The 21,449-nt window shown below is 40.1% G+C and overlaps 1 protein-coding gene across 1 annotated transcript; it reads left to right on the forward strand.

Annotated features, from left to right (window-relative positions):
• Positions 1–647: 647 nt before the first annotated feature.
• On the forward strand, positions 648–15,674 carry LOC106576815 (rab11 family-interacting protein 2). Its single transcript, XM_014154254.2, has 6 exons — positions 648–858; positions 1,402–2,047; positions 8,502–8,914; positions 9,038–9,407; positions 10,632–10,695; positions 13,221–15,674. The coding sequence occupies exons 2-6, from the start codon at positions 1,695–1,697 to the stop codon at positions 13,446–13,448; spliced, it is 1,428 nt and encodes a 475-aa protein (XP_014009729.1). The 5' UTR covers positions 648–858; positions 1,402–1,694; the 3' UTR covers positions 13,449–15,674.
• Positions 15,675–21,449: the final 5,775 nt, after the last annotated feature.

Raw genomic sequence — 21,449 nt, forward strand, 5'->3', positions numbered from 1 at the left:
ACTCTCTTATCTGCACCTACATGCAGCCACTCAGGAGACAAAGCAGTTCCCATGTTCTTGTGATTTACCTCTTTACAGTGCACCCTCTTTCCCCTCCACCCCCCAGACACCCACAAACCTCACAGGTGAGAGGGAGGAGGCGTTTGAACCCCATGGAATGCCATTGGCCAGGGCCTCCTTTTCTCCTTTAATTTTATGGGAGCAAAACCAACCAGATATTTACATTGCAGAGATTTGGGGGTGTGAATCATAAAGACATAATTTCAACCTTCTACATCTACCTCGTTTTAATTAATTACTGCAAATTACTATATGCTTAGGCTTCACTCCTCTAACCAAAAACTTGATTTGTAGAGCAATTTCGCATTCATTTAGCGTTTTCAGCATGAACAAACTCTCCAAATTTAGAAAACTGAATCACTGAATCAAGTGCCTATATACTGTGCCTACATGAGTATCACACGGATATGTTTTACCTGCTTTTTCAAAAAATACACATTCTTCTTCCATGGTTTGGACTTTTTTCTGGTTATGAACAAAGTCTGTGTAATCTACTGTGTACGTAGGGCAGGCACAACTTGTATGACACATTAAAGATAAGGCGCGTGCTCCTGAAACATTTAGTTTCCACAGCAACAGAGGAGGAGCTTGAACTTTCACCTGTGATTGTGGCGGATGTAGTAGACCAACAAGGAAGTTAGCTAGTTTGGGCTGGTACCGCTAGCTAGCAGGCTGTAAAATAACGAAATTAAGCTTCAATAAATCATTTTGTAATGTGTTATTTGTGAAATATGTCCAACAACAATCGAGTGGATTTACAGGATGGCAACATGTCACAAGTTCTGAGAAAATGACGAGGTACAGTAGTGAGGAAGCTTGTTTCGCTCGCTTGCCAACATCAATGTTCAATCTAATGAACGTCTAGTAATCAATACCACTACTTTGCAACGTTATTATTGTATAATAACCGGTGGTGTGTCACAATATGACAAATGCAACAGAACTGAAGAACATGCTTTTTTGTTGTTGCTGTATATCAAGAGTTATTCAAACCTTTCCCTGTAAAGCTGCCCTCCTGTTTGTTTTCGCTTCAGCCCAGTTATTAATCAGCTAACGTTAGCTAATTGTTAGAATTAGCTAGGTGTGCTAGATTAGGGTTGAGCGAAACCCTAAAGGGCGGTAGGTCTCGAGGAACAGGGTTGGAGAGCCCTGCTGCATAGTTATTTAGTTTACTTCAGCCAAGCTGGAAATGGTGATTGACGTCAGCAGTTTAGCTCGTTAACTAGCTAGCCTGTTTAGCTTCAATCATAGCTAGCTAGCACATCTGTAGTAGATAAGTTATCTAGTCAACCTGCACGACCTCTTACAATGTGTAACTCTTATCTCCCATTTTGCTTTCAGATGACTTGCCTTACAGTGGCCTGGACATTTGTGATATGTTAACGTTAATCACAAAAGACAAGTGTGTAAGATGGACTGAAGGAATTAGTTAGCTGCAGACTTTTGAGATGTTACTAGCTGTACATGTAAATATATGACCAAAAAGCACTGTAAGTTATCTACACCTACATATCACTAATCAACATGGCCCTACAAATAAGTTGTTAATATTTGCATGCTCTGTCATCACTTTTTAAGGTCAATTCACCTGCACATACATTTGAATGACTAACCACACATAAACAGAGCTGATCATGTCGCTAGCAAAGCAGTCACAAACGTGGTTCCCAACTCATGTCCAAGCCACTGTTCTCCAAGCAACTGACCTACAAGCTAAGGGTAAACATGGCACCAACGACGCCTACGCTATCATCCAGCTGGGCAAAGAGAAGTACTCGACATCTGTGGCAGAGAAAACACTCAATCCAGTGTGGAGAGAAGAAGCCTCCTTTGAACTGCCTGGTCTGCTTCTGGAGGGCAATCCAGAAATCTATGAATTATGCCTTATCGTGATGCACAGGTCCCTGGTGGGGATGGATAAATTCCTGGGCCAGAGTACCATCAATCTCAATGATATTTTTGATAACAAGGAGCGAAGGAAAACAGAGTAAGTATCACCAACTAATCAAACTAAATAATGTTTTTCCCTTTCAAGGAAGTTTCAGAACAAAAGTACACAGGGTGTCCGTAGATCCTTAAAAAGTCTTAAACTTCAATGAATTTATCTGATTTAAAGGCCTTGAGTCTTTAAATGTCTTAAATTCTGTTTCAAGAGTCTTAAATGTGACAGAACTGACTACAGTGTTCCCGTTATGTTGCGCTGCTGCGTAATTGTTGCCACCGTGGTAAAAATAAAAACAATTGAACATCAAATAATACTCGAGGCACACTTTCAAGATGTTAAAGCTTTCCACCTCTGTGCGCCATTTCAGATGGACTAGCTGACTTTTTTATGTCTTACTTTGCACTGCAAAAAGTCAGTCTAGGCATAGAAACCATAAATTACTTGGTAATAGGAAATGCATTTATTTCTATGACAGAATTAAAAAGCAATTTTGGACAGACCAATGTAGATATTTTCCAATACATGCAACTTAAAAGTTTCATATCACGAAATTATGATTTGAAATATTTTGGACATCAGAGCAGTCTGGAGGGAATACTATTTGAGTCAGAAAATTATATGTATATGATGATAAGATATACAAAACCTCGCAGAGAGCCTATCCAACTGACAATCTCTTAGAAAAAAAGAAAAGAGAGAACTATTGGAACCAAGACTTAAAAAGAACTGATATTGGCACAAGATGAAGGGAATGTTGGAACATAAGTAATGAAATTACAGTTAACGAAAGTTTGCGCTTAATCCAGTATAAACTAATGTAGAAAATGTGTTATACAAGAGACAAATTCTACAGCACAGCGGCAGAGTCATGTCTTAAGTGTAAAACTAGCAGTGACTCAATAATCTATGCCTTCTGGGAATGCTATAAAACAAATGTTATGGGCAGAGTTACAATGTTGGCTGTCAGAAGTATTACAATGTACATTTAATTTTAATCCGTCTGTCTGCATATTTATTTCAAGACATGGCACATGAGGGTGCAGTGAGATACCCAATGGGTTGGACGATCCTTTTCTCGTCAATCATCTTGGAGAAAATGATACTTAACAGGAAATCCACCAATCCTCCATTGTTACGACAATGGAAAGGTCAAATGCTTTATTATCTAAATGTTGAAAGTAGGTGGGTGACAAAATGGTGCACTTTGAGGCCATGTGGCGGAGAGTAATGCGGGTGCTATAGATGGGGGTGTGAGCAGGTGGGTCTGGGCAGGTGTAATGTCATTGATGTTTGTGCACATCTGTATGCTGCTGTTTTTTTATGTGTATGTTTTGTATTGTTAAAAAAAAAAAAAGCCCTCCCGCTTAGCTACCTCGGTTTGAAGGATAGCCATTTGATATCTGATTCACTGATTGAGAGAAGGACCTTATTGAGCTGACTCAGGTGTTTGAGCAGTGCTGGATCAAAAACCTGCACACCCAGTGGCGAGGCTCTCTAGATCAAATCAAATTTTATTTGTCACATGCGCCGAATACAACCGGTATAGGCCTTACAATGAAATGCTTACTTACAAGCCCTTAACAATGCAGTTTTAAGAAAAAATGAAAGAAAAAGAGCCATCTTCATGGAGAGTTGGCACTGTTTTATACAGTAACAGTGCTGTATATCTTACTTTAAGACATTTTTGTGGTATTGTAATGGTATCGAAGGCAAAATTCTAAAACGCTTAGAGTTTGTGATCTAGCTAATGATTAGCCCATTGGGGTAGCCTAAACAAATGCAGATGAGCCACCCCATCCTTCAGTCAATTATAGCCTAGCCACTATGCCACAAATCCGTTAAGCTACAGGAGAACGCACATTGCTAAAATAGCGCACCTGCCTGATAATATGAGCCATCTAGGCTATAGCCTATGGGGAAGGAACCAGCCCTGAAAATACAACTTTTTCCCAACATGGGCTCATTTCTGGAGGGAAATATTAGCAGGTGTGTGGCGTGCACAGACCTCAAAATTGGTATTAAATTGCATTCCAAGTGGCATTAAAGGTCTTAAAAAGTCTTAAATTCAATTTCATGGACCCTGCAGATACCCTGAGTACAGTACAACTGTATAACTGTTAAATAGGAAATTTGTCTTCTGCTCTGATCTCAACCCCACACTCACAAACACACCGGCCACAAAGATGCCCTAGTCACATTGAACAGTGCTAGGCCTTTGGTTCCCTACTTCTCTGTTTGATGTTTCAGGAACAGCAAAGAGTAGGAAAGAGGGTGGATTTGCAGAACGGTCTTGTTCGTTCATGTTATGTGGCTAAACTGCAGAAATACCATTGAACATGTTCATATTTCGGAATATGATTCAGAGAGTAGGGTAGACTAGCCTAGATCACCTGATGTTGTGGGGAAAATGGTCACACACAGAGAGTATGTGGTCAGCTTTCCACATGTTTTTATGCGGGCATAATTGTACAAATAAAGATTCTTAAATTCAAAACCACCTCCATTTCGCCACTTTAGCCTAGGTCCAAAGTTTGGCCCCAAACAGAGGTTGCCAGTACATCTGTCTTGTTGTGACATAGGCTACGCCATTGTGTTCGTTGAAAAATGGGCTTTGTTGATAATGAATCAAGAGGTTAGTCTTTTGAGAATAGGCTGCCATTCATGGTGTAATTGAGTTGACTTGGGTGCAGTCTTTGTAGTTGGTGAACTAGTCCAGCGAGAACAGCAGTGAACAGGCTATCAGATTATTTCTGTGTCTTGTCACAGCGGAGGTGCTAATACAGCAAACTGTTCCACCTCAATTCCAGTAATCACACAATTAACAAATGTCCTTGCTTATTCTTGCCTTATACTGGAATTGATGGTAAACTGGCATTTACGGACATGGCATCGGCTGAATGTTGTGGTGTGTCCCTTTGGGTATTAGCTTATGTTAAATGAATGTGGTGGAGCTGGCCAGACATGTCTTGTTACTAATTCTGATTCAAATTATAATCGTTTTTCCAGTGGTGTGAATGTATGGAGAAAAACACTACACCAGCTCCACCCAATCCAGGCCGCTACATAAAGTTATTTTTGGCTGTGTAGAATTACCATTGCACAAATTGTTGTAGTTAGCTAGGCCTACATGATGAGAAGCCTAAGCCTACGTTCTGCTCAGAGGAACAGGAACATAGTTTGGAGGATCTGGTGTCAATTAGCCATCAGTACATTTCATCACGCAAACACATTACCACACTTCCTCTTTACCCGCTAGTTGGGGTGAATTGCGATATGTCATAATCAACTGTTGATGGTTGTATTTATTTAAGGTGCCAGAGCTGATGCACCTCCAGGGTTTGCAGTTATTCAAGTACAGAGCTGTTGTGGAGATGTCAATGGACTGGAATTTAGTCATCAACACAACTGACTTGCATAGAATGAGCCAGAGGCCTAAGCCTACTCTTGTGCTACCATATCCATATACTGGAGCAGTTCCAGGTTTGCTAGCTAGCTGTGTCCGTTCGCTGTGTTTTCAAGCAGACGCATGGGGAGGAGAGTCCATCTTGACATCGGAGTAGGCAGCCCCTAATTATCGCACACCTGTGTTTGTTGATTGTGAGGAGTTTCCCAGCGGTCTGGGTAGAGTGGGAGTATTGTGGTTCCAGGCAGAGGGAGGTTTATCTTGGCCTTGACACCCATGTGAAGTACAGGGCTGGCCCCCTCTCAGCAGCATGCTGTGTGGCTCTTAGATCATGCTCCGGAGGACAGAGACCACTACTATGGGAATTAGACTAGCTCGACCAAGAGAGGCCCATGCCATGGCGGTTCTTTGGCCACTCAGTCTGAGGACAGTTTAGGGCAAAAAATATAATCCCTGTCCACCTTCTGTCCACTTTTCCCATGACAGAAGTAGGCTAAAGCTTGGACAGTCAGAGGTGGTGCTCATTAAGGAATTGTGGAATTTGCCAGAACACCTATGCTGTTTGAGAGGTGGTTTAAATGTTGACTTTGTATTTTGAGTGAGGTTTCTTCTTAGTTCTACATTTCTGCAATCAACATACCCTTGGTTTGTATGAACTAGGCCTAGGATACGGAGAAGCCGTCATTCTCATTAGCATGTATGAGTTGCGTGGTTGTCTTGCACCATTGCCTTTGTAATTTCCCAATTGCTTGTCATAGCAGTTCTGAACAAAGGCCAGATTTGTGCAAATGTCACCCCTTTTTCTCACAGCGAAGGCATCAATCGTATTACTTCCAGCAGGCGAAGCAAAGAGGTTAAACAAACAGGAGCAGAATGGCCTCGACGAACAATATTATTCAACATTCTTTTCGAGATTCAGACCATCACAGTTTGCAGGGAATTATGTTTATCCCTCATATCAAATCACGTTTTATTTGTCACATGCGCCGAAAACAGCAGCTGTAGACCTTACAGTGAAATGCTTACTTATAAGCCCTTAACCAACAATGCTTTAACGAGTTTTAAGAAAAGTAAGTGTTAAATAGAAAATAAAAGTAACAAATAATTAAACAGCAGCAGTAAAATAACAATAGCGAGGCTATATACAGGGGGTACCGGTACAGAGTCAATGTGCGGGGGCACAAGTTAGTCGAGGTAATTTAGGTAATATGTACATGTAGGTGGAGTTAAAGTGACTGCATAGATAATAAACAGAGAGTAGCAGCACCGTTAAAGAGGGGTCTGGGTAGCCTCTAATATGCATTTTCAGGGAGGCAAAAAGCTTCCAATGACGTGGCCTGTGGATTTATTTGAAGTGAAATTGGGGGGTTCCACCACAGACATTTTACCCTAGTCATTTTTTTAATACATAATGGTTGTGGCTATTCCACAGGGAAATGTGTCGGACACTGAAACTGTTTTTGGTCCCCACTCTACTAATTTCTTCAAAATAAAGCAGCTCCATTCAGTTACACTACTCCAAGTTTATCATTTTAAAAGGCTAATTAATCATTAGAAAACCCTTTTGCAATTATGTTAGCACAGCTGAAAACTTTTGTTCTGATTAAAGAAGCAATGAAACTGTCCTTCTTTAGACTAGTTGAGTATCTGGAGCATCAGCATTTGTGGGTTTGATTACAGGCTCAAAATGGCCAGAAACAAAGAACTTTCTTCTGAAACTCCTCAGTCTATTCTTGTTCTGAGAAATGAACGCTATGCCATGCGAGAAATTGCCAAGACGCCTCACAGGTCTTCAACTGGCAGCTTCATTAAATAGTACCCACAAAACACCAGTCTCAACGTCAACAGTGAGGAGGCTGGCCTTCTAGGCAGAATTGCAAAGAAAAAGCCATATCTCAGACTGGCCAATAAAAGATTAAGATGGTCGAAAGAACAGACACTGGACAGAGGAACTCTGCCTAGAAGGCCAGCATCCGAAGTCACCTCTTCACTGTTGACGTTGAGACTGATGTTTTGCGGGTACTATTTAATGAAGCTGCCAGTTGAGGATTTGTGAGGCGTCTGTTTCTCATACTAGACACTCTAATGTACTTGTCCTCTTGCTCAGTTGTGCACCGGGGCCTCCCACTCCTCGTTCTATTCTGTTTAGAGCCAGTTTGCACTGTTCTGTGAAGGGAGTAGTACTCAGCGTTGTACGAGATCTTCAGTTTCTTGCCAATTTCTCGCATGGCATAGCCTTCATTTCTCAGAACAAGAATAGACTGATGGGTTTCAGAAGAAAGTTCTTTGTTTCTAGCCGTTTTGAGCCTGTAATCGAACCCACAAATGCTGACGCTCCAGATACTCAACTAGTCTAAAGAAGGCCAGTTTTATTGCTTCTTTAATCAGAACAACCGTTTTCAGCTGTGCTAACACAATTGCGAAAGGGTTTTCTATTGATCAATTAGCCTTTTAAAATGATAAACTTTGATTAGCTAACACAACGTGCCATTGGAACACAGGAGTGATGGTTGCTGATAATGGGCCTCTGTTCGCCTATATAGATATTCCATAAAAGAATCTGCCATTTCCAGCTACAATAGTCATTTCTACACTGTATTTCTGATCAATTTGATGTTATTTTAATTAATGGACCAAAAAAATTGCTTTTCTTTCAAAAACAAGGACATTTCTAAGTGTCCCCAAACTTTTGAACGGTAGTGTATGTACTCTCAGATTTCTGTATTGTTCCTTTAATGATAGTTTTCACCTCCAAATGGATGCAGCATATCACCTTGAAGAAAATTAGAATTAGAATTTAGATGCATTAAATAATAGGCCTATATTTTCCACAGATTTTTAAACCACTTTACACCAATATTGGAAAACATACATTTTAGTATTCATTTAAAAATTAATACATTGCCATGACAAACGTAAATGAATTCAGAATAAAAACATACATTTATTTTTAACTTGTTGAAAATGCTCTGTTTTAGCACCCAACAATGGCACCTGATGTTTTCTTTCATCTTTGAATCTTATATTCCTGTATTCATTTAAATGTGCCACATACACAATTTACAGATGGCTAATAATCATCCCTTCTTTTAGCTGGTACTCTTTGGACTCCAGGCCAGGGAAGAAGAGGAAGGAGAGAGGGAAGATCCAGGTCGGCATTCAGTTCATGAGGAACAACATGACGGCCAGCATGTTTGACCTCTCTGTAAAGGACAAGCCCCGCTCGCCCTTCACCAAACTCAAGGACAAGATGAAGGGGCGCAAGCACGACGGTGGTCTCTCCGACACCACCTCAGCCATCCTGCCCCGCTCCGCCATGTGTGACTCGGAGACCCTTCGCCAACCCAGTGCTTCTGACCATCAGCCCCAGCCCCAGCCAGAGCCCAAGATCAAGAGACACCTACTGGCCGGCTCCCATACGCTCTCTGCAGCCCGCTCCATGTCTGACCTCATTGGCACTCACTTCCGCCCCAAGCTGGACTCTAGAAACTCCATGGAACAGCTGGGTAAGGACAGCAGCTTCCTCTAGTATTAGGCCTATTTTAGTATTTACTTGTATTAGCCTACCTGTACCATCTTTCTTTGTCTGTGATTAGTATTGTTTCAGGTAAATTGTTTGTGTTTCACAGAGAAAGAGAGTGGTGCCGCCCCTCACAGGCGCTCCCAGGGCGAGGTGCCAGGCTACCAGGACAGCGAGGGGCACGGTGATCCTTTTACTCATATCAGCGACGGCCTGCCGCAGAAGTACGCCACCCTCCCACGCAACCGCAACCCGTTCGAGGGGGAGCAGGGCCAGCTGTGGGACCGAGGGGAGAAAAAGGAGAAGAAGGAGAAGGTCAGCCTGCTGGAACGTGTGACTGGGAAGAAGGAGGGACGCAAGACCAACAACGGGGGGCGTTCGGGCAGCTCTGGAGACCTGCGCTCAAGCAACCCCTTCAGCAGCGACTCTCAGGGCGACACCCAACCAACCAACCCCTTCCTCTCACACTACAAAGGAAGGTAAAGCTTTTCACGTCCACACCACCACGTTTGGTATCCAAGCCAGGGTCATGTTCATTAAGAAGCACCAAACGGAAGAATACAAACTGAAACCGGTAGGGACTACCTCCAATAAGAAACGTTCATTTTCAACCAAAAAATGACAACTCTTTCAATTGTGTGCCCTAATGACCACAACCTAATGAACACAACAGATGCACATGTATTGCACAGTATTCCAGATCCCTTAGAATAGTTTCGTTAGAAGACTTACAAAGCTGAATGGATTTTGCGGTCAGTTAGCTAACGTTTGATCGCCTGGCTTATTCAGGACTTGCTAGGTAGCTAATACAACTAGACCTTCCACTACAAAACATTGCAACATGCTTTCAGAAAACGAACACAGTTTAACTGAATCGGTACCTTTCGAAGCAGTTTCACCGGACCAATTATATCAAGTTCCTGTGTTGCACTTATGTAGTGTCAACCATAATGCCTTCCCATATTGATCATTTATATATCAGCAGTAGCTTATAGCTGTTATCCACATTCTTGTTTATCATAGTATAAAGATGCCATTATTGGCTCTTAAGAGAAGCTGTGCTTGATAACAGGCCCCTCTGAGCCACACTGAGATCTGCCACAGAGATAAACCAGAATATTAACCACTTAGGCCTATCTTACTGTATGCACTAGTCCATCATCTCAAAGATGCACTATCCCGAAATCGCTCCGCATTTCCTGGTTTCTAAAATTCGAATAGTTTGTCTAATTTCAGTTTTTGTGACAAACAAGCAAGTATAGCGTAGAGAATCGTTGTACCACCTAAACCGCTGTGAAATGTATTTTTCATAACTGAAAGTATTGTATTTTCAGCTGTTTGAAGCTAGTGTACAAAAACGAAAGTAAAAAATGCAAAAACAAAACTTAAGAACGCGAAGCATAGAAATATTGCACATAGAACAGATCTAATGCGTCTTAGACTTGCTTTCAATGAGAATGACAGATCTATAACTCACATTTCTATGTGAATTTGGTAGGGTCGCCCAAAAAGTTACATATTGCAGCTTTTAACAGCTACAACCATACACTATCTCTGTGGTCATTTAGGTTGAAGGCAGATGATACATGGTGGTTGAAAAAAATTGTGGACAGGTTATTGGTAATATAACCTTCAGCCACAGGTAAATATGATTTGATGTGTTTTGATGATTTTGTAATTCAGTGTACATGGATGTTTTGCAGCGATAAAAATCCCACCACAAATGGAGACATCCGAAAGGCAAGAGAGAACCACGGAAAGAAAAATGTAAGAGATCATACCTTGTACACTTTTTGTGAACTAATCTCAAAGAAAATGAGGAGGGGGGGGGACAAGAAGGGGGAAAAAACAAACTAGAACTATGCTTTTTTTGGGGGGGACTTGTTCTGAGGTTCAGAACACCACTGACTTTTAATTGAGTAGCTCTCCCAGATCTCACTTGACATTGCAGCTGGTGATGTTGGTCTCTGAACTGCTGTCTGTTCCGTCTTTGACAGTTCACTATGAGTGTCATTAAACTAACGAACAGCTGAAAACAGCGGTCATCATCTGATCGGCTCATCATTTGAAACAGTGTGAAGTTTCGGTCTCTAAGGTCAGGTGAAGTACTATTATATCGTACTGGTACCATAATTGGAACACTTTTTTTTTTTTCTTTTTTGGGGGGAGAAATCTGTATGAGATTTGTCATTGGTTTGATGTTGTTTTTTGCCACCTTAGTTTTGTCACCCACCCCCCACCCCCACCCAAAGACAAATAAGAAAAAAACGCTCTCATGGTGCTTAATTCTAGTAGTCGCTGGCCATTACACTGCAGAATTAGTATTAACATGGTAAGAGAGCAGCGTCCAAAGTGATGTTGAAATGAGAAACGGATGCTGATAATGGCTTTCCTCACCTCTCCTTGTGGGTGTTGAGGAGTTGTCTTAACCACATGTGCCCCCTCCATACTCTGCACTAGCACAAATGAACTGGCAGTTCCATTTCCTCTCCTTTCAGGCCCTAGCTAATTAACCAGTGAGGGAGGAGGGGAGGATAGTGAGAGATTTTAAAGAACGGAGCTTTTAAATTCTCAAAGCAGAGCTCATTAGAAGCAGTAATGAGACAACTGGAGAATGCCAAGTGGGCTCGCCTTATCTCCTCCTCACTGCTGATCGCGGAAAAATTGTCAGTACTTTGGTAGTTCATGGTCATTTCCAGGCCTCTGTCACCAGCCACTACAGCTCCCAGCTGTGTAGCTTTATATCATGTCTGGGTTTTTTGGCATGTGTGTAATGGACACAATTGCTCATAGAGTATAATGAAACTGAGCTGGTAACTTGATTCATGTTAGGAAAGTCTCTCAGCGGAATTGGTTGTCTTTATGACTTGTCACCTCTTCATTTTCTCTGTTAGCGCAAAAGGCCTATTTCTCAGTATATTTTCACTTTGTCTCCAAATAACATATTCACTTCCCCAGTAAGCAGTTGATACACCCCCACTAACAACACCTGTTTTTCTCTGACTGAAAACGTGAGGCACGTTGCTAAGCTACTTTCAACTTTGGCTGCCCAGAAAATGACAACAAAATAACTTGAAGCGTACCTAGGATGGACCGCAGCACACCTAGCATGTCCACATACCATTGAAAACAGTGGAAATGAAAGTGCTGGCATGTTTAGTGTGATCCCTGCCTTAGTCTTCTTTTGTTTGGACATAAACTCTAGGGATCCTCACGTTTGAGTTCCTTTGTTTGTCATAATAGGAAGAGTTACAGTAAATATGGTCCGGCACTTGGTCTTCTTAACGTCGTAGACACCGCACAGCGATGGCAGCTTGGTTTGGGCACAGGGAGGGGAATGGGACTAAGTGTAGTATTTTAAACAAGTTGATGGCTTTGCTGCTGTATCTGCCTGGCGGAACCATGTCCATTGTTGAAGCGATAACATGGTTCCTCATTAAAAAAAAAAAGCTTACAGCTCCTCTCGTCCCTCCATAATGGGATCGGCACAGACTGTGATGCACCCGGTCCTCTAAAGAACAAACTCAACCAAAATAGTTTGGTTGCATCTTTCTTTTCTTGTTCATTAGTCTGACCTTTTTATTCCGGAAATATGCACTTTGCCGTTTCCAGGCAGCTTCCAATTTTTTGGGTCTTAATTACTGTTTACGGCGTGGTTTCATTTTAATGTGAAGCTCTTGTCTGCCAGCTGGTCAAGGTCTCTGTCTAGGCTGGCTTGAGAGGAGGAAATGTGCTTTAAGATTTAAAGAGGTAATGGGGGTTGAGGGCTTTATTTTCTAGAACTGATACTGAAACAACACATTAGATTCCATGCCACAGGATTCCTGATTGTTCGAGCAATCTATGAGTTTCTGTTGAACACTATTGAACACTTGATCAGATCAAACACCTGAAGTGAAATGCAATGGCAGCGACAGTGCTAACAAACTGTGGAGTGACGTCTTATCACAGCCTCTCAATTAGTCCTGATTCCCACCAGGTTATACGAGCTGAACACGTGCGGCCGTGACGTAGTTTGTGTCGTTTTTCTAACACCTTTAATTTGGCAGTATTACGAGGGATTCCCTGGCCTAGCCTACGTTCTGTCTTTCTTTAGATCATCTTAAGCACAAATTTACCTTTTGCATTAGTTTTTTTCTACTCCTACCATCTGTACTGTATACTACTCATTGAAAACAACTGTCTCGGGAATTGTCTCGTATCGCAAGACGCGTTTGGAGAAATAAACTTTATTTTGTAAATGGCGCCATCAATGTTGAAGTCGTCACAATGTCTGTGGTTTGCACCCGCAGGAGACAATGCAGACGAGCGTGGCTTCCTATAGCAACTTATCTTTCGACGAGGTGGTGCAGGAGCTCATCAAGCAGAAGGGGGTGGTGAAAAAGAAGGACGCGCATATCCGTGAACTGGAAGACTACATTGATAACCTGCTGGTGCGCGTTATGGAGGAGACGCCGAGCATCCTACGGACACCCTACGAGCCCAAGAGGAAAGCGGGGAAAATCTCCAAAAAGAACTAGTGTCGAGGTAGATTTAGGGTCCCAACGATATGCTCTTGTTTCAGTGAGGGCCCATCCTAGCCATTGAGAAATGTATTGTGGGTATAGAGCAAAAATGAAGAGGGGATTGACCCATGCCAAATCACCATTTTCATTTTCATTTTTTTTTTAATTATAGGTTTTGCATGCTTTGATTTGAGTTTACACCAGTTTCCCCAACAATTTTATCGGGAAGTGAAGTACACCCGACTACATAAATATCTGACATTTTGACTTGCATTTTAACAAACCCCATGGCTTTCCCATAATTATAGAAATACTAACCTGTGAATCAGTTGCTGTATGGTGATCCACTCATCCTTTTTATTATTATACCTCTTGCTCTGTTCTTTGCATGACATTCCTTTGTTTTTCATATTCGGCCGAATTGAAAGAATGTGAAATTACATAATGTCTCACAAATCCATCAGAACACCTTAGCAGAGACCAGTGGGATAAGAAACAAACTAGTGGGGTTATGCCATGCGTGACAGTTTCTCCAAGGTGTACAAGTTTTCCCAATAGTGTATACAATAGACCTGTGCACTTTCACACACATATAACATGAGGAGAAACAGACAGCTTCTGAAGCTGTTGTGTGCACATGGAACCACCAAGCTAGATTTGCGTTTTAACACAAAGGCCATACAAACGTAATTAAATGTTTAACGGATGGCCCTCTTCACTTCACGTAAAAAAAAAAAAATATTTAAAAAAAATTAAGATTAAGTCCTACTGAAAAAATTGCATGTTTCGATCAAAATAATGTCCCCCCCCCCCACTCCCCAAGAGGCTAAAATCACTTCATTAGGTCGCTAGGTGTTGAACTAAGGTTGCTGTAGTATTTTAAAGGGATTATCTAGTACATTTGTATACTTTCTAGCTAGCAATTCTAAAAGTAGCACTCACAAGCCAAAAGTGGTCCCCGAAAATGGCCTACTATGTCTCTCGCTCTGCTGTGGGTGCATCGTGTGCATCTTGCTAGCTGTCATTCATATGGCGAGGTGCTAAAGTGAATTTGTTGAACTCGTGCTGCTAGGGGGGAAATGGTGTAGCACAGTATAAAGAAAAACTAGGGATTTCATGGCTAATTGAGGTAAAACAGTAATTCTGAAAATAGATTATGCATGTATAAACTACTCATTGACACATCCATTCCAAAGTGGGAGGTTTAAAAAATGATTTAATAATAGGGGCTACTTATTTTTGGTTTGTTTCGGCTTGCTCGCCTCACTTTAAAAAAATATATATATATCTATTAAATGTTTAATAGAATACGTATGGCCTTAGTATTAAAATGTACCAAACACTGAGTGTTAACTTATCACACTTGTGTAAAAAAAAAAGAAGAAAAGTACATCGTTTATTGAATAGGGTTTGATGTGCTAATTTGAATAGAGCCGTAATGACTGTTTACACTTCAGACCAAGACGCAGGATTATCACACAAACTCTACAATCAGCCAATAGGCCCTTTACACGCCTCTTACTGTAGGCAAGGATTGTGTTGATATACTGGAGGTGTGAATACAATGTTATCGCCTGTCTGTGACATTTTGGCGTTAGGATGGTTTGGACCTATCTCTTGACATTTGCCATCTTCGTACAAAATTATATTATTTAAAGTTACTTTTATGAGGGTAGGTATTAAGCACTACTGAATTCTTACTCAAGGCATTGCATATCCAAACACAGATCTGAAAACAATGTGACACTGCATTCTAACTTTGACCTTCCAGTGAAAACAAAAAAATAGGTAAACACTGTATTCTCTCTGGTCAATTTGATGATATAGAATGTCTCGGCATCGTGCAGGTGCAGAATGTGATTGAGTGTAGGCAACTAAAGACACTGCTATTGAAGCCTCCTCAGTATTTACACCAAAGTGAATTCATTCAAAGAGCTGCCATTGTCCATCATATCATCATATCAACATATCAACTCTGAAGTCATTGCTTTTGGGTTTGTTATTTCAGTTTTTTTTATTTTTATCATAAGCTAGGTTTCCATCCAATTAGCGACAGATTTTCATTTGAATATTCAAAAATGTGCATAAAAACAATATGCGTGTTTTCCCACCAGAGATGTTTCCATCAAATTGACTTGTTGCGGATAAATGGCTCTGCGTGATGACGTAATGCACATAAAAACACATTTGGTGGTTAAAAGTTAAATGGGTTTCCATCGCATTTTCAACTCCACTGATAGATTTCTCACAAAACAATGGTGTGTTTATACACCGAGTGTGCCCACTCTGGTTTTGGAACATGCACTCTAGCCAACGGCTCACAGATCCAGTGTGGGTACAGCATACATCAGGGATGGGCAACTTTGATTGCGATCAAAACATTTGTGGTTCCCCTCTTGACAGCGGTGATACATTTGTGTGATTCTACACATTTTGCCATGGGGTGTAGAGAAAATGTTGCAGTTTAAAAGCAGGTTTGCTGCAATTCTACACATTTTGCCATGGGGCGGAGAGAAATGTTTGCAGCTTTTAATATGATATGAGTGCGACTAATTAAATCAATGGGGACCCCCGGCCAGTAATTTGACCATGATAAGTTTGCCAAGTTAGCTGGCCGCGAAATGATCTAATCAACTTTTTCTTTCTGCTGACATGGGTTAATTGACTATCAGTGACTGACATAATAAGAGAGAAACTGATGCACAACCAAGTTGCACCTTGTATTCTACTAGTCTAACTCGCAACAGTAAATTGAGACTCCGACTGAGTTCCTAAAACGTTTTAGCGAAAGTTGCCCGTCCCTGGCCTACAGGAGATTATGGACAAAATCATGTCACCAGAATAAGACCCTCGCTATTTATTAAAAAGGAGAATCAAGCTCATCACCTTGCACTTTCACCACCCTGTGAAGTTCCTCATAATTTATTTCATCTGTAGCCTAATAAACTGCATGCTTTCCCAACGAGTCATAGTGGGAGGACCACACATTCCATCGCGTGACTCCAAGTTTACCTCGGTATGATGGTTATTATATCAGTATTTGCGCATAAGAGTTTCCTCCGACCTTTCTCGCATAATTAATTTAACCGACAAAAAGATCCCACCTTGTCTTACGTATTTTGTTTTGTCGACATTTGAAAAGTTTACCGACAAATGTTCTGTTTCCATCAAGCCTGTCGTGCCATTTTTTTTTTTATCCAACATGTAATTTACTCGCATGAAAAGGTTGGATGGAAACCTGGTTACTGACCCGTGATGTATTTGTACAAAAATAAGTATAAACCATTGTTCAAGTAGTTCTAGCTTTACTTTACCGGTACTGGTAAGTGCAATAATCATAATTTATCGACATGTTTAATTTTCAATTGGTGTCCATCTACACATTCTCTACATTTAAAAAAAATAATTATATTGTGTACTCAAGTCGAACATGTCTGAATTACATCCGTTCGACACTTGTGATCTGTCATTGTCTACAGAGAAAAATGTGATTCCATTAGGTACAAGTGGTTCAGTTTGTAGATTTACTGATTCTTGTTTGAATTATTTGAAGGAAATAGAATCAAGGTGCGTAGCTACATAGTAATGCATTTGCTGGCTGAGTTTGTTTATTTTGTTAAAATGTTAGCCGTAGCACTTTGTTCCATCAATGAGCAGTGTAATTGCTTTCCAGAAAGGTTATTGGTAATATTTTACTAGTAATACACTGTACTAACTTAACACATCTACAAATCAAACTATCAGTACAGATTTTAACAAGGGCCTATGTTAACCTGTTGTAAAAAAAAAAAAATATATATATATATATAACATTTGACTTTTTGTATGTTTTGCTAAATAATTTGTCATACAGCCTTCATACTGTCCAAAGCATGGCCAAATATATAATGACAGTTTTATGAGATATGTTACCATAAATAGTTCTATGACAGCATAACAAACAGTATCAGCTTGTCAAAAAACAGACCACTCTCATTTTAAGTTTGTCTCCATGGCATTTTGCTTCAATAACAACAGTGTTATGACAAAAATATTTGTTCTACACATCTTACACAAATTCTGCTATGACCTTTGGTTAAGTATCAATGTACAGTACCAGTCAAAAGTTTGGACACCTACTCAGGGTTTTTCTTTATTTTATCTTTGTAATAGTGAAGACATAACTATGAAGTAACACATATGGAATCATGTAGTAACCAAAAAAGTGTTAAACAAATCAAAATATATGTTATATTTTAGATTCTTCAAAGTAGCCACCCTTTGACTTGATGATAGCTTTGCACACACTCTTGGCATTCTCTCAACCAGCTTAATGTGGTAGTCACCTGAAATGCATTTAAATTAACAGGTGTGCCTTGTTAAGTTAATTTGTGGAATTTCTTTCCTTAATGTTTTTGAGCCAATTTAGTTGTGTTGTGACAAGGTAGGGGTGGTATACAGAAGATAGCCCTATTTGGTAAAAGACCAAGTCCATATTATGGCAAGAACAGCTCAAATAAGCGAAGAGAAACAACAGTCCATCATTACTTTAAGACATGAAGGTCAGTCAATCTGGAACATTTCAAGAACTTTGAAAGTTTCTTTAAGTGCAGTCGCAAAAACCATCAAGCACTATAATGAAACTGGCTCTCATGAGGACCGCCACAGGAAAGGAAGACCCAGAGTTACCTCTGCTGCAGAGGATAAGTTCATTAGAGTTAACTGCACCTCAGATTGCAGCCCAAATAAATGCTTCACAGGGTTCAAGTAACAGACACATCTCAACATCAACTATTCAGAGGCGACTGCGTGAATCAGGCCTTCATGGTCAAATTGTTGCAAAGAAACCACTACTAAAGGACATCAATAAGAAGAAAAGCTTGCTTGGGCCAAGAAACACGAGCAATGGACATTAGACTGGTGGAAATCTGTCCTTTGGTCTGATGAGTCCAAATTTCAGATTTTTGGTTCCAACCGCCTTGTCTTTGTGAGACGCAGAGTGGGTGAACGGATGATCTCTGCATGTGTGGTTCCTACGTGAAGCATGGAGGAGGAGGTGTGGGGGAGCTTTGCTGGTGACACTGATTTATTTAGAATTCAAGGCACACTTAACCAGCATGGCTACCACAGCATTCTGCAGCGATACGCCATCCCACCTGGTTTGCACTTAGTGGGACTCTCATTTATTTTTCAGCAGGACAATGACCCAACACACCTCCAGGCTGTGTAAGGGCTATTTCACCAAGAAGGAGAGTGATGGAGTGCTGCATCAAATGACCTGGCCTCCACAATCACATGACCTCAACCCAATTGAGATGGTTTGGGATGAGTCAAACCGCAGAGTGAAGGAAAAGCAGCCAACAAGTGCTCAGCATATGTGGGAACTCCTTCAAGACTGTTGGAAAAGCATTCCTCATTCCTCCCGTGTGGCTCAGTTGGTAGAGCATGGTGTTCACTACTGCATGGTGTTCACTACATGATGTTCACTACTGTAAGTCGCTCTGGATAAGAGCGTCTGCTAAATGACTAAAATGTAAATGTAAATGAAGCTGGTTGAGAGAATGCCAAGAGTGTGCAAAGCGGTCATCAAGGCAAAGGGTGGCTACTTTGAAGAATCTGAAGTATTTTCTTATTTGTTTAACACGTTTTTTGGTTACTACATGATTCCAAATGTGTTATTTCATAGTTTTGATGTCTTCTCTATTGTTCTACAATGTAGAAAATAGGAAAAAAATAAAGGAAAAAAATGAGTAGGTGTCCAAACATTTGACTGGTACTGTATGTGTTAAGCATGAAGTCTCCCGCTGTGTCTGGTGTCCTATTTCTGAGTCTACCATTAATGAGTGCTACTGAACTTTCTTAAAACAGTTGTAATGCTTTGTGAAAAGGTTACTTTAAGTAGTTATTACTTACTTATTACTGTAAGTAAGTCAAACGTATTACTGTGTTACCAAAACTTTTTCCCTCTATGAGTTTACTTGCTTTCATGGAGCTAATGTCAGTGATGACAAACATGTCTCACCTAATTAGCGGAAAGGTTACATTCGTCACTTTTTTTGTTATTTTTCTTTTTGTACAATGTTGTGCCATCTATAGTGTTATATGGTATTTTAGATTAATATGATTGTTACTCAAAGTTGTGCACTTGCTAAGTGTATGGTGACCCCTGTTGTGAACTATGGATACCTCAGAAGTCTAAACCAGTGACAACGCTGAGATGAAGTCACACATATTTTAAACCAACTTTGTTGCTTTTTCCTGTCTTTCTTTTGTTTACTTAAAAAAAAAAAATTACATTCTAATTTCTGTATTGTATATTTGTATGGGTAAAGTAGGGTAAAATATGGTGAAGTAACTGAATGACCACATATCAAGTCAGGATACAGTCCGATTTTCTAACTGTTTGGATGATACAATCTACATTCCAAAGTGCAATCTCATTGCTGTTTTTTGTTGTTGTTGTAACAAACACCGTTTACTGCAAATCTTCCCAATTCAATCACAATTAACTTGGACATAGAGAATTCAATGGTATTCCATAAAATGCCAAACGCTGCTTTTAATAAAGCTTGTCCTAGCGAACATCAATGAGACACCCCTTTTGTTGTTGTTGTGCCTATTGTGTACACGTTGTTAACCTCTATTACATTTGAGTATTTTTTTTTGTTGTTGAAACAAAATGTATTTATTCTTGTTAATCTTTACCTAAATCATTGAATGTCATGTAGGCTCCAAAGTGTGCTTTCATTCATTATACTGATATAGTTAGGTTATTATTATTTCTGTTTTTCGTGTTTTTAAAATAGGAGGTTTATCCAGACAAAATACTCCGCTTCTGTTTTTACTATAATTCCCCCCCAAAAAATTACAGAGAACTTTTACATTTATGTCCATGTCCTCCGTGGAGCTTTAGCATTGACTAAATCCTCTGAAGTTGTAATGTGGCGCAGAATTTCTGAGGTGACGGTGACTATGACCAAATTGAAATCTCCAGGAAGAGAAAGCATAATTGATAGCACTGTGTATATCAACACAATGCCTTCATTGTGTTGATATACAGGTAATATTCTAACACTTTCTCCATGAGTTACTTCCATAGCACAACATTGGTGTACTTTTACTTAGTGAATCATTATCACACTGCAGTTAGCTTTCATATCAAATTGCATGTCAATCATCTTTGCTTTATGCAATTTGGACACTTTCTGTTTAGAAAGCCATCACCACAGTGGCTCATATTATAGCACATTTTGAGAAAGAAAATAACAGTATTTGATCAAAGTCCAGATTGATTGTACAAAACTACAGGCAGGAATGTCTCCAAACGCCTATTCTCTGTATGGTGGCAGTGTCACTATACTTTCCGTATACGTTTTTTCCGTAACCGTCGCTGCTGTTAACTAAGGTGGGTGCAAGTTTTCACAAGACTAGCATTTTTTTAATATACTTTATTCAAAAGTTTAGATGTCGGGATGGGTGGGCATATGGGGTTGATGTAAAGATTGGATTGATTAGAAAACTTTGATTGTGATACTGAGAAAATATGAATATGGTCTATGTGTTGGTATGCAAGGTATTATTTTGGGAACAACAATGCAGATTATGTAAAATGCAAAGAATGGCACTGCTTGATATGACAGCTTCAAATGCATTCAGTGTATGTATTTATTGTCCATCTCTCTCACACACACACTGTCCCCCCAAAAGCTTATTATTTTGGCATGTGGCATGGATTTACTTACATTAAGGTCTTGGAGTGGAAATGTATTAGGAATTGCCAGTGATCCATTAGATAACAAAATGGGAAGGCACATTGTATTGCTCTTTTCAAATAAATACACTGTACTTATTAAATAAAATACCTGTTTTGGTTTTAATGGATTTAGTCATGCTTTATTTTCATGATTATATATTAGACAGTTTTTTTCTTTATATAGGCACAAATGAGATATACAGTATGCACCATTCTGAACAAATCATATGGATGAGTGCATACATTTGAATCCCCATAGTCCATTGAATAAAAAAGTAATTTCC

The sequence above is a fragment of the Salmo salar genome, chromosome ssa18, assembly GCF_905237065.1.
Source record: "Salmo salar chromosome ssa18, Ssal_v3.1, whole genome shotgun sequence".
In the NCBI taxonomy this organism is placed as follows: domain Eukaryota; kingdom Metazoa; phylum Chordata; class Actinopteri; order Salmoniformes; family Salmonidae; genus Salmo; species Salmo salar.